Below are 17191 nucleotides of genomic sequence, written 5' to 3'. Positions count from 1 at the left end.
ACACAAAGAGGAATTTAGGAAATTAATAGTAGCTATGAGCTGCTAAGTATGTGACACAGGAAATAATTATAAGTTCAATGAAAGAAGAATGAAGAGAAGCATCTATGGCTTAGAACAGTTAGAAAAGGTTTGGTTAATCAAGCAGGATCAGAGAAGGCTCTAAGTTTCATTATGACTTAGTGGAGGTTGAAATAAGATGAGTAACACAGGGGATAGTTGGGCCTTTAGGCTCTGAGCTGGAAGGACCTAAATGAGTCTTGTCATGGAGCAAGAGAGTAGCTGGGATAGTTTCCCTGCATCCTTAGCCTGCAAACTACTCAGGAGATGCTCCTTTCAGAACTCACATTTCCTGTGTAACATATCTTCATCTGTTATAGACCATAACAGATGAGGCTAATTCTAAATTTTTCAGGAAATAATTATTGGGCTAGTAGATGACATTTACTTATCATCACTTAAGTTGACCCTGCCACATATAACTGAGATTCCAATGAGGGGTGTTTGTGACCCTGAAAACAAGAATCCTAATTTCATCCTTAACTATAGACTTGTGAGTAGTTTTTTCTTAAAAAAGGGACATTAAGAGTAGAGACTGAATGTTATTATTTATGCCAGTATAAAAGTAGAAAAATAAATGTTTCCAAAAACCCATCAGCAAATGATTCATAAATAATTTGTAAAATGTTTAGTGTTTCCTAGGCTTCTCGAGTTAATTTCTTTGGTTTGATAGAATATGCGAACTCTGAAAAGCTATATTTATATTCTTCCCACAGATTAATAAAAATCCCTTAACCACAGGTGATTGAACACAATATAAAATAGCAAATACACCTACGTATAATACTTGGGAAATTGAATAACACAAATATCCAGCTCAGCCTCTCAAAATGATTCCTCTTCTGGTTTTTGATACAAAATCTCTGGGGAGAGAATGAAAGAGAAAGCCATGCTGAGAGGGAAGAGAAGATCAACCTGCCTCAGAAGGAGATGCTTGAGCTCCTTCCTGCAGGAGAGAAGATTAAACCGCCCGCTTTCTCCTGGGTGACAGGGGGTGGGAAACCCTGCATCACCTATTGCTCCCTGTGGTTTGGGGGCTGATAACAGGCAGAACAAAACCAACCTGGGGCCTTTGTGACTCGCTCACAGAGCCCAGTGTGACCAAACAGCTCAGTGAGCTGGCAATGGAACTGCACCATTTGGAGCTTGTTCTCTCTGTTCCTTCTTAAACCTCAGTTGTCAGCCAAGCAAACCTTAGACCGCAGGAAGCCAACCACTAAGCACGCAAGGAATCAGGATGGACAAGTGGACTTACAGCAATATTTCTGTTGCCTTCACCAAAGAGAGGAAAATATCACAAATACTCTTCTAAAGGCCTCAGATCCATTAGCAGAATCACCAGCAGTCACAGTTTTCCAATATTAAGAGTTGCCCTTCTGCAAATATCAAATAATCTTCAATTTATACACCCAGGGGAAATCCTAATCTGAGCATTACCTTTAAATAGTCATTGTATTCTTTTCTTAAAGTTATCTAAAATATTTCCACACATACACATACCACACACACACACACACAATACAAAATTAAAAGTAAACTGAATGGAATCTAGTAAAAAGTAAGTCTTCCCATTCCGTCTCCATTTCTCCTCTCTACAACTACTAAATACTCCTCAAGAATTAATCTTTCCATATACAAATATTACCTTGTTACACAATAGCCTCCTATACTCATTTTTTATATTCCCTTAACAATGTAACTTGAAATTAACTGTTACTGTATATAGAACAGCTTCATATCATTTAATGGTGACATATTTTATATAACATTATATATGCATACATCATAATTTTTGCAACTGGTCCCATTTGGATAGCTAGATGGATAACTTAAGTAGCTTTTAGCCCTTTGCTTTCTCTCCTAGTTGTAAATGAGTATCATTTCACATATACGTATTTGTACCCATATATGAATATATCTGTCAAATAAATTTATTGGACTCAACCTTCAAAGGAGACAGGGTTAACTTATACTCTCGCCAGTGAGCATGTAATATAGAACTTCCCATACTGCTCTCTTTTGCTTCTCTAATTGTACATTCCTTCATAACGCCAAATTTTATGTTTTAATTGTTTCACATCTATACTTTTGCTCTACCAATGCTGCCTCAAAATTAGCTCTTGATCTTGATCAAATACACTGTTACTCTAGAACCTCCGCCTTCACCATCCATGGGAATAAGCACCAATATCTAAGAAAGCCTAAATGTAGAACTTTGAAAGCATATGTCAATTTTCTGTTGCTTAGTATATTGCAAATTATGGACATGGAGGTAAATTCAGCTTTTTGTATTTTGTTTAGTTTATCTTTAATATCATTTAATTTTTGTAGCATAATCATCCTGTAGTTTTAGGAAAAAATATTGATTTACTAAATAAAGTTTGTCACTTAAGTTGTGCTATTTAAATTGGTGAATTGGAGTTCCTGCTGTAACTCAGCAGGTTATGAACCTGACCAGTATCCACGAGGATGAGGATTTGATCACTGGCCTCGCTCAATGGATTAAGGATCTGGGACTGACATTAACTGTGCTATAGGTCACAGACACAGCTCGGATCTGGCATTGCTGTGGCTGTGGTATAGGCCGGCAGCTATGGCTCCAGTTTGACCCCTAGCCTGGGAACTTTCATATGCCTCAGTTGTGGTCCTAAACAGCAAAAAATAATTTAAAAAAATTGGTGAATGACTCCCTCTTTAAGGCAGCTTATCAGCATTTGTTTCAGCCATTTTTTCTTCCTGACAGCTGCACTGACTTTAGCACTTCATTCTCTTAAGAGAGAAAGGGAATAGGCTTCCTAGCCTGGAAATATGACAACATTTAATGTTAAACCCTTTGTATAAATTCATATAAACCAGCAAGTAAGCAAGATTAGAGAGTTTAGTTTGTTGGTTGGTTGTTATTATGATATAAAATGTCAACTGCTGATGGGAAATTACAGTCTCCTTTACATTCTCTCTTAAAAAAGCTAAAATCTTTTATAAAAAAATGTAATCTTTGTAAGTGTCAAAGCAACCAGGTGCTTGGTTCTCAAAACCTGTATGCAAATTTTACTGACTGAATATGTGAAAGAGGGGGAAAAAGATACTAAGACTTGATATGATTGCACATTAGTGACAGCAGATTCTCTTCTCTTTAATCTCTCCTGTCACTTTTCTTCCTTTCTCCACCATCCCCAAAAGGGTAGGAAAGTTGAGTGTTCTATCAGTCAGACTTCATACAAGGAATTGAAACCAGTTCCAGAGCATCTATCTATCATCTATTCATTATGATTTATTGCAATGAATTGGCTTACAAAATCATTTGGGATATCTGGTTATGCAAGCCTAAAGTCCCTTGGCAGGTAGTCAGGAAGGGAAGAGTAAGAACAGACTAGAACTCCACAAGCATGAACAGGTAGGAAACAAGATCCTGGGGAAAAGGAGAATAGTGATTGCAACCTGACTTCTGGTTGGAGTCTCTGAACTCAGCCTCCTTTTTTTTTTTTTTTTGGCCACACTCACAAAATGTGAAATTTCCCAGGACAGGGATTGAACCCACACCACAGCAGCCACCCAAGCTGCTCCAGTGACAATCACAGATCCTTAACCCACTATACCACCAGAGACCTCCTCAGCCTTCTTTTAAAGAGCTTTCAACAGATTAAGTCAGACCAACACAAGATAATCTCCTTTTGAATAGTCAGCTCATCAGAGGCTTTAATTTCACCTGCAAAATCCCTTCACAGAAGCATCTAGATTGATGTGTAATTGAGTAACTGGAAGAATGTGTGTGTGTGTTACGAAATGGCTGCCACCTCTCATATTTTACAGCTTTAAATAGAGTATATCTCTTTTAGCTCACTCTAACTGGAATTATTCGAGAATGAGAATTCTGGGCAGTGTAGGTGAGCTTACTCAAACTGACATATCAAAAAGCCATTAGAAGCATTCTTATTATCCATTCATTATACTTCCTTTGTTTTTTGATATTGATGTTTTATGAAAAGCATATTTTACAAAAAATTAAATATCCCACAGCATCCCAAAGTAACTGATTCTGGGAAGTATCCCAAGAACCCCACTGTCAAATACAGTAGCTACATGTGTGGCTATGTAAAGTTAGCTTTATTTTTTCATTTATATTTATTCCTTTTTTGACCACACTCACAGCCTAAGTAAATTCCCAGGCCAGAGACTGAATACAAGCCATATCTGTGACCTACACCACAGCCTTCATCAATGCCAGATCCTTAACCCACCACAGAGACAAGCTGGATCATTATCCCACTGTGCCACAGTGGGAGCACCTAAGTATAAGTCAATCAGAATTTAAAATCAGGACACCATAGTGGCTCTAACCACTTTTTTTTTTTTTTTTTTGTCTTTTTGTCTTTTTAGGGCCACACCCGCGGCATATGGAGTTTCCCAGGCTAGGGGTCTGATCAGAGCTGTTGCTGCTGGCTTTTGTGACAGCCACCACAACGCCAGATCCAGGCCATGTCTGCGACCTACACCACAGTTCGCGGCAACGCAGATCCTTAATCCATGGGGCAAGGCCAGGGATAGAACCCACAAGCTCATGATTCCTAGTCAGATTCATTTCCGCTGTGTCACTATGGGAACTCCTCTAACCACATTTTAAATGTTGATAGTCACATGAGGATAGTGACTATGATTTTGAATAGCACCGCTTTAGACATTTTCGTTATTACAAAGCATTCTATTGTATGGTGATAGCTAGGTAATCTAAGAACTGCAGGATATCTGCTTAAATCTGTTAGAATGCCTGTCTTTAAAAAGACAGGAGTTGTCTAGGATGTGCAGCAATGAGAACCCATATACACTGTGGTTGAGAATGTAAACTGGTTCAGCCACTAAGGAAAACTGTATGGTTATTCCTCAAAAGATTAAAAATACAACTAGCTTATGATCCTGAAACAATACTTTGGGTCATATACCCAAAGGAAAATAAAGATTTTGAAGGTATAGCTTTACTCCCATGTTAAGTGCAGATCTGTTCACAATTTCCAAGTGATAGAAAAAAACCTATGTGTCTATGGACCAATGGATAAAGGTTATCTATCTCCACATCCCCTTCAGTGAATGTGGGACTCAGCCTGGGGCCTGAGTGCTGTATGCACAGCCCTTGATTGGCCAGCCTTCCAAAATCTGCTAGAGTGGGCCACCTGCCCTTCCGGTCTCCAACTCTCCACAAACTCGTGGACTTCAACCACATGCCCAGAAACCCCTTCACCAGCAGCAAATAGTCCAGAACAGGAAAAGCCTAATGCAGGCCCAGATCCAGAAGCTGGTGATGCACATGACATGCTAAAATGCACCCCATGAGCACACAGGACAGAGTGGATTTGATAAGAAAGAGCACCTGGGGGTTCTGTGGCTCAGCTGAAAAGAATCTGACTAGCATCCATGAGGACATAGGTTGGATCCCTGGCTTCGCTCAGTGGGTTATGGATCCCATGTTGCCAGTGAGCTGTAGTGTAGGTCGCAGATGCGGCTAGGATCCAGCGTTGCTCTGGCTGTGATGTAGGCCAGGGGCTGCAGTTCCTAATAGACCCCTAGCCTGGCAGCCTATTCTAGGCTGGGGGTGCTTGCCTCATGAGCAGAGTGTCTCCAAGCTGGAGTCGAACTCAGAGGCGGTCTGCCGCCCTCTCCAGCTGCCTGCCCGCCCCCAAGCCTCTCACCTACCAAGCCAAGTGGCAGGTCGCCTGCGTGATCCAGGTGGAGAAGATGGAATGAGTTTGAGCCCGTGGCCCAGCCAGGATACGTCCCTGGGGCCCACGGTTCACCAGAAACTGGAGACAAACGGCCGCAGCCAGGGTTCTGCACAACCAAGAGTGGCGGCCAGAGCACATCTTGAAGAGAGTGGCTCTGGAGGAGCAGTCTGCGAGGGGCCTCTGAGGCTGTGTGGTCTTCAGGAGAGCAAGTGTTACCACCAAGGTACGGGACACAGCCAAGCGGCGCAGACGCACTGCAGTGCGCATGAGCGTGGTCTCCTTAAAGCTGTGCGTCTCCCCGGCCGTGTTGCGAGGGTTGTACTTCAGGGACCATGCCCGAAGTCGTGGACCCACACTGGATGTAAGTTAACTTCTTATTTTGAATTTAAAATTTCATTGTGGTGAAAACATTAATGTGGGATCCACTAACTCAAATAGATTAAGTGAACGATACTGTATCGTTAACTATAGGCACAGTGGTGTTCAGCAGATCTCTAGAACTTATCTTAGAGAAAGTTAAAGTCAATTGACTAGCAAGTCCTCATTTCTCCCACACCCCTGGAATCATGCGGCGTTTGTCCACCGTCTGGCTTATTTCACTTAGCATAATGTCCTCAAGGTTCATTCAAATTTTCACTTGTGGCAGGATTGCCCTTCTTTTTCAAAGCTCTGTTTATTTCATTGTATGATGTACTACATGTCCTTAATCTGTGTATCCATTAATGGACATAAATAGGTTATAATCATTTATCTAGTATCAATATACATGTTTATATTGTATTTTGTATTATATTCAAAATACATATTGAGGCTTGTATGTAATTTCTATCTTCTGAAGAATAATTATTTAAAATAATCTAAATTAGCGACTCCCTGATTGTAATTTAATCATACTGTGTGGGTTTAAGGATGGCTAGGGACATCACCTACTTAATTGTAAATTAAGGCTGTATCAACATAATGTACATTTTGGTTTATTTTTAATCTGGTGTTTTCTCATGAATAACATTGTAGGCATTTGATTAGCATAAACATGCACTCTTTCTTAAAATGAAGTGAATAAAATACCTTAGATAAAAAGGAACATATATTAGAAATTAAGCAAGAAAAACAGAACATTTAAAAAAGAGAAGATTCTAAATATATTGCATAATCCCAAATATAATGGAAGGCAAACTATATATTTAATTCAAAGTTAGTTTCTGACATTGAAAATGTCAATGCAAACAAAGCATGCCTATGTTATCCTAGAATATTTACATAATTACTAATGAGATAATTTTAAAGATGTCATTTGATGACAAATTGAAATGATAATGGAATAATCACAGTTTAGGCATACAAAAATGGAGATGAGGGACAGTTGAGGACCAGGTCTTAGACAAGTCCTTACACCACTGAGAAATTGAACTTTCTGTGAACTATACCTAACCCAAGGGCACCAGTCATTTTTAAAACATCTACTAGCAGTAACCTCGTGTCTCAAGGGCTTTCTCCTGTGTAAGTATGTAACTGTTTAGGATCCCAATCAATCCATGCTTAATAAGCACCCTCACTTCTTGCCAGCTCCAATTACAATTCTTCATAAACAATTCATGTAACTAACTTTGGCCTTGCAATTTTTGCCTTTATAAACCTCTTCCATTTTGTAGTCCAGTGGAAGACAATTCACATACTTCTTGAACCTGTGTCTCCCAGGCTCCAGTCCTAACAGACCTAAATAAACATCTCTTTATTTCAATTGGGTGTACATTTCTAAGAGTTTGGTTAACACAGCTGATGTAACACTCATTAAAGACGTTAATAGAATGACTTTGGTGAGATTACTCCAAAAGTGAAAACCGGAGACCAGTGTGGCTAATTGATGCTTTCTTGTTTATACTTATAGTGAGTATATAGTTTCATATGTATTCAATTAATTTCAAAATGTATTTCCAAAATTTATTTTAATATTTTCTTTTGAATCTTGGAAACTATCTTTAGTTTTCTCCTCTCCTTTAGTAGTTTATGCCTTGTTCTCTCTTTTTCCTCACTCACCTGTGTCCCATCTTTTCTGCCCAAGGGGGGAAAATTGCTTTCTTTTAACCCAGGAGTTGTTATTCACTTGATGTAGGGCCATTATGCATCATCAGAGGGTTAAAGCTTATTATTAAGTTGAACATGAATGAATAAATTGTATTTGCTTGGAGGTATTTTTCTGACCTCATTGAGATGTGTTACTAACTGCTTAATGTTTGCACTAGAGTGTACTTACGCATGAATCTTGATTTGCTGCCAAGGGACAAACAGGTTAATAAATGGAACAACTAATTGATAGTCCACTTATATATGTATGGAATATTACATTGATAACATAATCTGATTGGGAAAAGTCATAATCCCCTTTAATAGTATGAAAAAAATATGAACAGTACAAACTATTGGAAAATCTTTACCCATTTTTTGGCAAGTCTGCAAAACTTGGAGTCTCTGATATTTTTATATTGTTTCCTATAAAGGACTTGAAACTGGAGAAATACATGTGTTAAAACTAAACTTGTCTCATTGGTAGAACATTGCGTGTTGTATTTGAAAATTGTGTATAGAAGTAGTGTGACTGTTTTGGAGAAGTATATCTGAAAGGCAATGAATTATCAGAAGTTTAATGACCAGAACACGTTAAAAGTCCAAGCTTCTACTGTTCTCCACACAATAGGCCAATAAATTGAGAGACAAGTTTTGGGGACTAAGAATAATGACTTAATTTGGAAAGCCTGAGGGTATGTGTTAATTTCTTCATTGGTGCAGCCATTCACCAGTGGGCCTGGTCAGGATGTTTGCAGTGGGCTAAACAAAGGTATTTTAGCATAACTGCTCAAGCAGAAGAGGCAGCTTTTTCCAAGATGAACCATTATGTATATTTTAAGCTAAAGGCAACATTACTTTAGTGGTTAACTTGTAGCAAAAGCAATAGAATTAACAAAGGTTAAAGTAAAAGAAACAGATCCAATATGGAGTCAGATTTGTTCTTTCCTATTACAAAAAACATAAAACCTAGGTCTCCAATTCCATAATAGGTTATCTTATAATACTTTTTCCAATCTTATTGAAGCTTGAAAGACAGTACTACTTGTTTTCTTTCTTAGGAGAACCCACCTTTGTTGGTAAGCTAATCATTCATTGTCAGCTGCCGTGGTCGTCAGCAGTCCTCTCTTTGGTGCATCTCTCTTAGAATGTGCTTTCCCTGGGCCTGTTAATCAGGTCAGATTCAGATGGCTTTGCTGGCCTGCGGTCATCTTCTCTGCCCAGTGTAACTGGGCCTCAGGAAACTGATTTCCTGTGCTGTTGGCTATGCTATACAATCTTTCATTACTTACTTTTCATTAATTACTTTTATTTTCATGTTAAATAAGGCTCTTTCTTAGGTGATTCTTTCTACCTGGAAAACCTTGGTCTTCTAACTCTGAAAGTCTAATCCTAGTTGTTTTCTGTGCTGATAAACAGAAGTAGAAAATAGAGCTTACAAAATTCAAGACATTCACAGACATGAGTATTTCTAGTTTAAACCAAGCTAGAGGACAAGACTTGGAGATGCTTTTCAACCTTTGTGATGACGTGGAAACTTTAAGCCACACTTTAAAAACTCTCTAATATTAATTTAGTAATGAAGCCAATGAATTGGGGAGTGTTTTATTATGCAATAAAAGCAAAAGAATATAATCTGTTACCTCCATCATCATGTATTGTAGTCACTAACTATTGGGTCCCAGGGCGGGTACCCAGTTTATTTGATTATTTGCTGAAAGACTAACACACCTCCACATAAAGTTATAATCATGGCTAAGATTCATTATAGCAAAATATGCATTTCGGGAAAAACAGGAAAAAGAGACACAATTGCAAAAGAAGTCACACACAGGTTTCAGGATTCTGATTTCGCCTTCTCTGATAGCATAGGATACAGTTTTCTCCTGTGAGATGTCTCTAGTCAGAGAAGCCCACCTGAGTCTTGGGGTCTATAGTTCTTAATTATAAAAATTCCAATCTAGGAACCAATTTATCATGACTCTTCATGTTTTCTTTAATTATGATGGTGATAGCATAGTTCTTTTTGACCCATCACATTACATAGTCACCAGGAGAACTTTACAGTTCAGTTCAGTGTTTGACCAAGGGTTGTTGCCATTGCTACAGAGAACTAATTAAGGCAGTAAGAACTAATTAAGGCAGCTCTCTTGTGCTATTTCTCCCACCTACACCAAATTAGACTTCCAACCTAAAAGTTAAAAAGAAGAAAGAGAATAGTATCAAATAAAGTTTGCAGTAAAAAGGTAATGTGGTATAACAGTGAGTAGTGTTTGGTTTAGGGACAGTAATATCTTTTTCTTCCTACACCAGCATCTAATTGTTGTATAATAATCTTGACTGAAAAATTCTCTTCTGCATTCTTGATTTTTCTCCATGGTATTTAGATCACACAAAGTTTAGGGGATTAAATCAATATGTAGATTTCCTTGCCATTTAGTAGTTATTTGAAAAAAATGAATGCAAAATACTGAATCTTAAAACCATTCAAAATTATTCTGGGTTTCACTGAAAAAAAAAAAGACAGTTTAATTAACTTTTTTATTCAAACCAAGTATTTTTTCATTCTTACTTTGATATCTGTGCTGAAACTCTTATTCCTTCACAAACTGAGATGGTAGATATCAGGGGAAGTGAATATTTATCCTAGACTCATCTACCCTCTGCTTGCACACTGTGTATGTTGACCGAATTGACCTCAGGATCTCGTTGGCAGTCTCTTCAGGAAAGAGGACACGCTTGACTCATCACTGTCTGGCCTTGAATATCAAATGTGTTTTTAGTAAGCACAAGGTGTCTTTTTAGTTCTGCTGTGCAGTAGTGCAGGAGACTGTGCTTTGGCTTCTAGAGGTCACGGCTGGCTCTTTGACAAGCCTTAACCTTCCCTTAGTGTTCCTTCACAAAATCATTAGAATGTTGAAATATGACCCTTCAATTTTTTTGTTGTTGCTGTTGTCCTTAGTTATCACAATGCTCCAACAAATATCAAAAACATTTTTTATATAGACATACAAGGTTATGGTAGAAATTAGTTTTCTTAGGTAGAAAGCAAAATCTAGAAGGTCATGTTTAATTTGGAAAAAAGGTATTTAATTCCTAGAGATAAACACTGTGTTCTTAATGTGTTTTTAATTATAAGATAATTATCTTCAGGTGTACATTTTATTTTTTAATTGTAAGGCCCTGGCTAAGGGATATGTCTGCTTATTTAATATTTGTTAAGATTGAAATTTAAAAATTATGGATAGCTGCTTTCTTAAAAATACCACTATTTGAATCCTAAGCACCATTGTGCAATTAAGAAAGTAGGAAGAGGAGTTCCCGTCGTGGCGCAGTGGTTAACGAACCCGACTAGGAACCATGAGGTTGCGGATTCGGTCCCTGCCCTTGCTCAGTGGGTTAACGATCCGGCATTGCCGTGAGCTGTGGTGTAGGTTGCAGATGCGGCGGTGCTACAGCTCCGATTCCACCCCTAGCCTGGGAACCTCCATATGCCGCGAGAGCGGCCCAAGAAAATGGCAAAAAGACAAAAAAAAAAAAAAGAAAGTAGGAAGAAAATGAGATGAATGGAAAAAAATTACATCATTAAAAATTATTTCAGAATATATAGGTTGCAGAGCAAATAATGTGAATTAATATTCAGCCTTTATCAGCAGAGTTAATTTGGGATAAATCTTCTCTCACTGCGATTGTAAAAATATTTTTCCATAACTTAAAATGTAATGTGTGTTCCAGATAATCTTTAGAAATGTGGTGGCTTATTCATTCATTATGAATTCAGTATTTAGTTTTTCAAAACTTCATCTGACAACCCTTGGTAGCACTTGTGATGGTAGCTGAAAAAAGAGGTGGATTTTGCCCATTTGCAAGAGGACACAACTTGAAACAAAAAAAAATTAAATGTGCATTTTACCTGATAGATCCAAGAAAATGCAAGAAAAAATTCATAGATTTAAAATATACATCATTATTGAAAATGAATTAATTTTTACATGCTTTCTTTCAGAATTTAAGATAAATCCCTCAAAGAGGAGAAAAAAGTTTATAAAGAATTTGTAAATGTTTGAGACATTGTTGCTCTTTAAAATTATGATCTCTAAATGATAACTATTTATATGAAAAAAATCAGAAAATATATAAGAAATAGGAAGAATATAACAAATAATCCAAAAATTTATATGGAACCATGAAAGACCTAGAATTGCCAAAGCAATCCTGAGGGTGCAGGGGAACCAGATAGGAGGCATAACTCTCCCAGATTTCAGACAATACTGCAAAGCTGCAGTAATCAAAATAGTGTGGTATTCTTACAAAAATAGACATGTGGATCATTGGAATAGAATGGAGAGCCCAGAAATAGCCCAGACACCTACAGTCAATTAATCTTTGACAAAGGATGCAAGAATATAAAACGGAAAAAGACAATCTCTTCAACAAGTAGTGCTGGGAAAATTGGACAGCTGTATATAATTAATGAAATTAGAACACTCTCTCACACTATGCACAAAAAACTCAAAATGGCTTAAAGACTTAAACATAAGACATGATACCATAGGACTCCCGGAATAGATCATAGGCAAAACATTCTCTGACATAAATCTTACAAATGTTTAGGTCAATCTCCTAAGGCAGTAGAAATAAAAATAAAAATAAGCAAATGAGACGCAATTAAACTTACAAACTTTTGCATAGCAAAAGAAACCAGAAAAGAAAAGAAAGCCTACGTAATGGGAGAAAATTGTTGTAAACAATGCATCCGACAAGGCTTTATTCTCCAAAATATACAAACGACTTGTACAACTTAACAACCAAAAAGACAAACAATGCAATTTAAAAGTGGGCAGAAGACCTAAATAGACATTTCTTCAAAGAAGACATATAGATGGCCAGTAGAAATATGAAAAGATGTTCAACATTCCTAACTATTAGAGAAATGCAAATTGAAATTACAATGAAGAATTACCTCACACCATTCAGAATGGCCATCAGCAAAAATCTACAAACAATAAATGCTGGAGAGGGTGTGGAGAAAAGGGGAACTTCCTACATTGTTAGTGGGAATGTAGATTGGTGCAACTGCTATGGAGAACATTATGGAGGCTCCTTAAAAAACTATAGAACTACCATATGAACCAGCCATCTCACTTCTGGGCATATATTTGGAGAAAACCAGATATATAATTCAAAAATATACACTCACTGCTGTGAGGTTCACAATAGCCAAGACATGGAAACAACTTAAATGTTCATCAGCAGATGAATTGGTTAAGAAGATGTGCTATATATATGCAATGGAATACTACACAGCCCTAAAAAGAATGAAATAATGCCTTTGGCAGCAGTATGGATACAACTAAAGATTATCCTACTGAGTTAAGTAAGTCAGAAAGAGAAAGATAAATGCCATATGATATCATTTGTATGTGCAATCTAAAATGAGGCACAAATGAACCTATCTACAAAACAGAAACAGACTCATAGACATAGAGAACATACTTGTGGTTGCCAAGGGGAAGGGCGTTGGGGGAGAGGGATGGGAGTTTAGGGCTAGTAGATAAAACATATTACATTTAGAACCGATAGACAATAAAGTCCTACTGTATAGAAGTCAGAACTATATCCAATCTCCTGGGATAGACCATGATGGAAAATAAGATAAAAAATAATCTATATATATGTGTGACTGAGACACTTTGCTGTATAGCAGAAATTGCACAAGATCATAAATCAACTATACTTTAATTAAAAGAATTAGGAAGCATATAGAGGTGATTTACCACCTAGAGATAATTACTTTTAATATTATAAGTGTATAAATGTATTTAATGCCTTTAAAACATATTGTCAAAATTCTTTCATAAATATTTCTAGAAATTTGCATTGTCACTAGAAATCTAAGCTAAATTTTTATTTCCATTGGAGATTATTATTATGTTGGCTTTTATGAATTTAATAGATGCACAGAGTATCAAGATACCTTTAAAAATACATTTGTTTCTGATTACTTGTAACTTCTTTAGTGTTTCAACCAAAACCATGTACTTAACTTTCAGTGACCTAGAATAAAATGGTACTGTATTGGCCTAAATCCTGCAGTTTTTAGATAAGCAAGTCTTATGAGTGCTTTTCTTTAAACGTTGTTTAGTTTTAATATGTCTTAGTTATTCTGAACGTATTCCTAATGATCTGTGAAGAATTGCCCAGGGAAACATAAAAGTGCCTATTTTTGGAAATAGGCAACAGTAGCGAGTAATATGAAAATGTCAGCAATGTATCACGCTTGTATGAGAATGTAAATCACAACTACCTAGTAATCGAGAATCTTCTAATTAGGGGTTATGAGGTTAACTTTCTTTGCTTCATTAGGTTTAGTTAAAATGGAAACAGCTTAAATATTCAGGACATTTACATATATAACTATATTAAAAGGAATTTGCATACTCTATATTTTTTCTTTGTTTTAACCCTCAGAAGAGTCTTAATTATTTGGATGTTGAGCAATAATATTTTTTGCTTTTACCAGCCAGAACTGTTTAAGTAGGTAAACCCAGTCATTATATCTTTATTGATTCTCGAAAGAGCACAAGGCACGATGGCAAATGTGTCTAAAGACTGATAATGACAATGGGCCCCTGCCCTCAAGGGAATGAAGCAAACACTGAAAAGATAAAGATGACAGGCAAAAGGACTATCATTTACTTCAAGTTGTCATGAAGAGACATTTATTCAGCTATCTTTATACTAATTTCCTAGTGCTCTGAAGGATAGGGAAGAATTTGTGTGGCGTATGTGTTTCTTCTCTACAAGGATTTTCCCTGTACCTGGTAACATAGAAAAGAGGAGTCAGGTGGAGGAATTCGTATGGGGAAACTGTAGTCAGTTCTTCAAGTGCTGTATACTGTGAATGTGTGTGTGTGCCTGCACATGCTTCTTGATCAATAGTAATGATTAGGAGTCATGAAAATTACTTGGTTACTTGTTGAAATATATGACCCACCTTTTATTACAGCAAGTTGTAGTATTGTTTAGCCTGAGTAGTGTTTAAACCTTATGTTATAGAGTAGTTACCACACCATACTGGCCATAGTATTGGTTCCTATTGCTGCTGTAAAAAATCACCACAAACTTAGTGGCTTAAAACATCATAAATTTGTTATCCTATAATTATGGACCTTGGAAATCCAACACAAGTTTTTCTGGGCTAAAAACAAAGTATTGGCACAATTGCATCCCTTTCTGGAGGCTCTTAGAGAAAATCTGTGTCCTTGCCTTTTCTAGATTCTAGAGGCTGCTCAAAATCTTGATTCATGGTCCCCTTTCCATTTTCAAAGTTGGTAGTGGCTTGTTAATTCTTTACACATTATATTATACCCACGTTGACTCTAATTCTGCCTTTTTCTTTGATTTTTTAGACTATTATGCCTATATTGGGCACAAACAAATAATTCAGCATAATATCCCACTTTAAGATCACGTGATTACTAAACTTAATTACATCCACAACCTTATTCCCCTTTGTCATGTAACCAAATACATGGTATGGAGTAATGTGAGAAATGAACTTTCAAGAATATTGTTTCTAATAATAGCACCTATGTTACCTGGTAGGAAATAAGACAATTTCCCTATGTACCTCTGACCTTACAATAAAACACTCTACAATATTTGCACTTCTCCACATAACATCCCTGTGTGAGAGGGAGATGGGGTGGGAGAGGGAATTCTGACATATAAATATACATCAGTTCTTAGAAGTTTCCATTTATTTATTGTCTTTTGTTGTTGTTGTTGTTGTTTTGCCATTTCTTAGGCCTCTCCTGCGGCATATGAAGGTTCCCAGGCTAGGGGTCGAATCGGAGCTGTAGCCACCGGCATACGCCAGAGCCACAGCAACACGGGATCCGAGCCGCATCTGCAACCTACACCACAGCTCATGGCAACGCCCGCCGGATCCTTAACCCACTGAGCAAGGCCAGGGATCGGGCCCTGCAACCTCATGGTTCCTAGTCAGATTCGTTAACCACTGTGCCACGACGGGAACTCCTATTTATTGTTTATGTGCTTATTCTTTGTTAAACTGCTTGGCGAATTTGAATACATAATGATTATCAAGTGATGAGCTAACATGACTTTAATAACGATAGATAAAAGATGATAAAATTTAATAAACCTTGTATTTCATGGAAAAGTAGGAAAAGATGAGGTAAGAGTGATTTTATATTGCAAAGAGCCACTTAGATAAAAAGTAATGTGATGAGAGATAAAAAGTAATGTGATGAGTATCTTTGTAAAAACCAGCATGAATGTGCACTATTCTAGTTTTTTGAAAGTCCTTGAGGAAATCTTGTTAAGGTGCAAACTACCTTGTCCTAGATCTAGAATAATAAAAAGCCTCTCATCCAGAATAAAAATTAATTGCATTCTGCTTATATATTCTATTGTGGTAAGCATCCTCTGTCTCTTCCTGCTAATGAAAATAAAATTAACATTTTCCTGGTAAACAGTATTTCCTTTACAAGTGGCCAAATAATCTTGTGACAGATGTTTTTTTTCTATCGAGTCTTTCACTTAAAAGTTTCCACTCTTTCTTCAAACCCTTACAGTTTAATTTTGGTCTTTTTCAGTTCTAGCATTTTGTATTGGCAGGAAATAGCACCACGCCAAATATTTCTAATTGACATCTGCAGAGTATCCTGTAATTCTTCGCTCATCTGTCAGGTAATTCAACTTCTCTAGTTCTATTTTTAAATTAATGAATCAAGGGAATGTTATTTTCCCTTGTGAAACTGAAAAACAAGCTTCATCATGGATCTTGTAGGGGCCCAAGAAAATATTTCTGCAACCTTTATCTTGGCCAATTTTATATATGTTCAAAAATAGACATGCAATAATCGAAAATATGAAACTGGAAGTGTGAGAATTGCTCGAAGGCTTTGCTGATGCCCTTGTCTTATTGTCACAACTTACACTAAATATAAAGCTTTGTTTTGTTTTTTCCTTCAGCATGACTTCACATCATTAGTCATACCTCATGAAGTCACTGCAGGGAAGATTACATTGTCAGTGTTATTTTACAGGTGAAGAAATTTAGGGGGAAAAATGATTCTGAGACTGAGATACAGCATTTTTTTTCCAAATTGTTTTAATCCTACTTAAGAATCCATGGTGGGAGTTCCTGTCGTGGTTCAGTGGTTAACGAATCCAACCAGGAACCATGAGGTTGCAGGACTCGATCCCTGGCCTTGCTCAGTGGGTTAAGGATCCGGCGGGTGTTGCCATGAGCTGTGGTGTAGGTTGCAGATGCGGCTTGGATCCCACGTTGCTGTGGCTCTGGCGTAGGCGGGAGGATACAGCTC

General features: G+C 37.2%; 1 protein-coding gene and 1 long non-coding RNA gene across 3 annotated transcripts in view; one reads left to right on the top strand and one right to left on the bottom strand.

The window, feature by feature from the left end:
- The window catches only part of LOC146405656 (uncharacterized), a 118253-nt gene extending 106878 nt beyond the window's left edge, over positions 1-11375 (bottom strand). The window contains exon 1 of the mRNA XM_085015289.1: positions 5743-11375. Within this exon, the coding sequence (XP_084871415.1) occupies positions 5743-6038 (296 nt within the window). The 5' untranslated portion in view covers positions 6039-11375. The remainder of the gene's footprint in view (positions 1-5742) is intronic.
- LOC146405655 (uncharacterized) overlaps positions 6060-17191 on the top strand; it is a 100574-nt gene continuing 89442 nt past the window's right edge. Inside the window, exons 1-2 of one of the 2 annotated variants that reach the window (XR_014839208.1) lie at positions 6082-6132; positions 16460-16553. This is a non-coding gene — a long non-coding RNA (uncharacterized LOC146405655). Of the gene's footprint in view, positions 6133-16459; positions 16554-17191 lie in introns of both variants that reach the window. The other variant, XR_014839209.1, reaches the window with a different exon arrangement.

The sequence above is a fragment of the Sus scrofa genome, chromosome 2 (assembly GCF_054392235.1).
Source record: "Sus scrofa isolate SSC_HxYL_T2T_F1_AM1 chromosome 2, Sscrofa_HxYL_maternal_Yorkshire_Landrace_v2.0, whole genome shotgun sequence".
Lineage (NCBI taxonomy): Eukaryota > Metazoa > Chordata > Mammalia > Artiodactyla > Suidae > Sus > Sus scrofa.
Note: the sequence above shows the minus strand (reverse complement) of the source record. Positions and strands in the feature narration are given on the sequence as shown.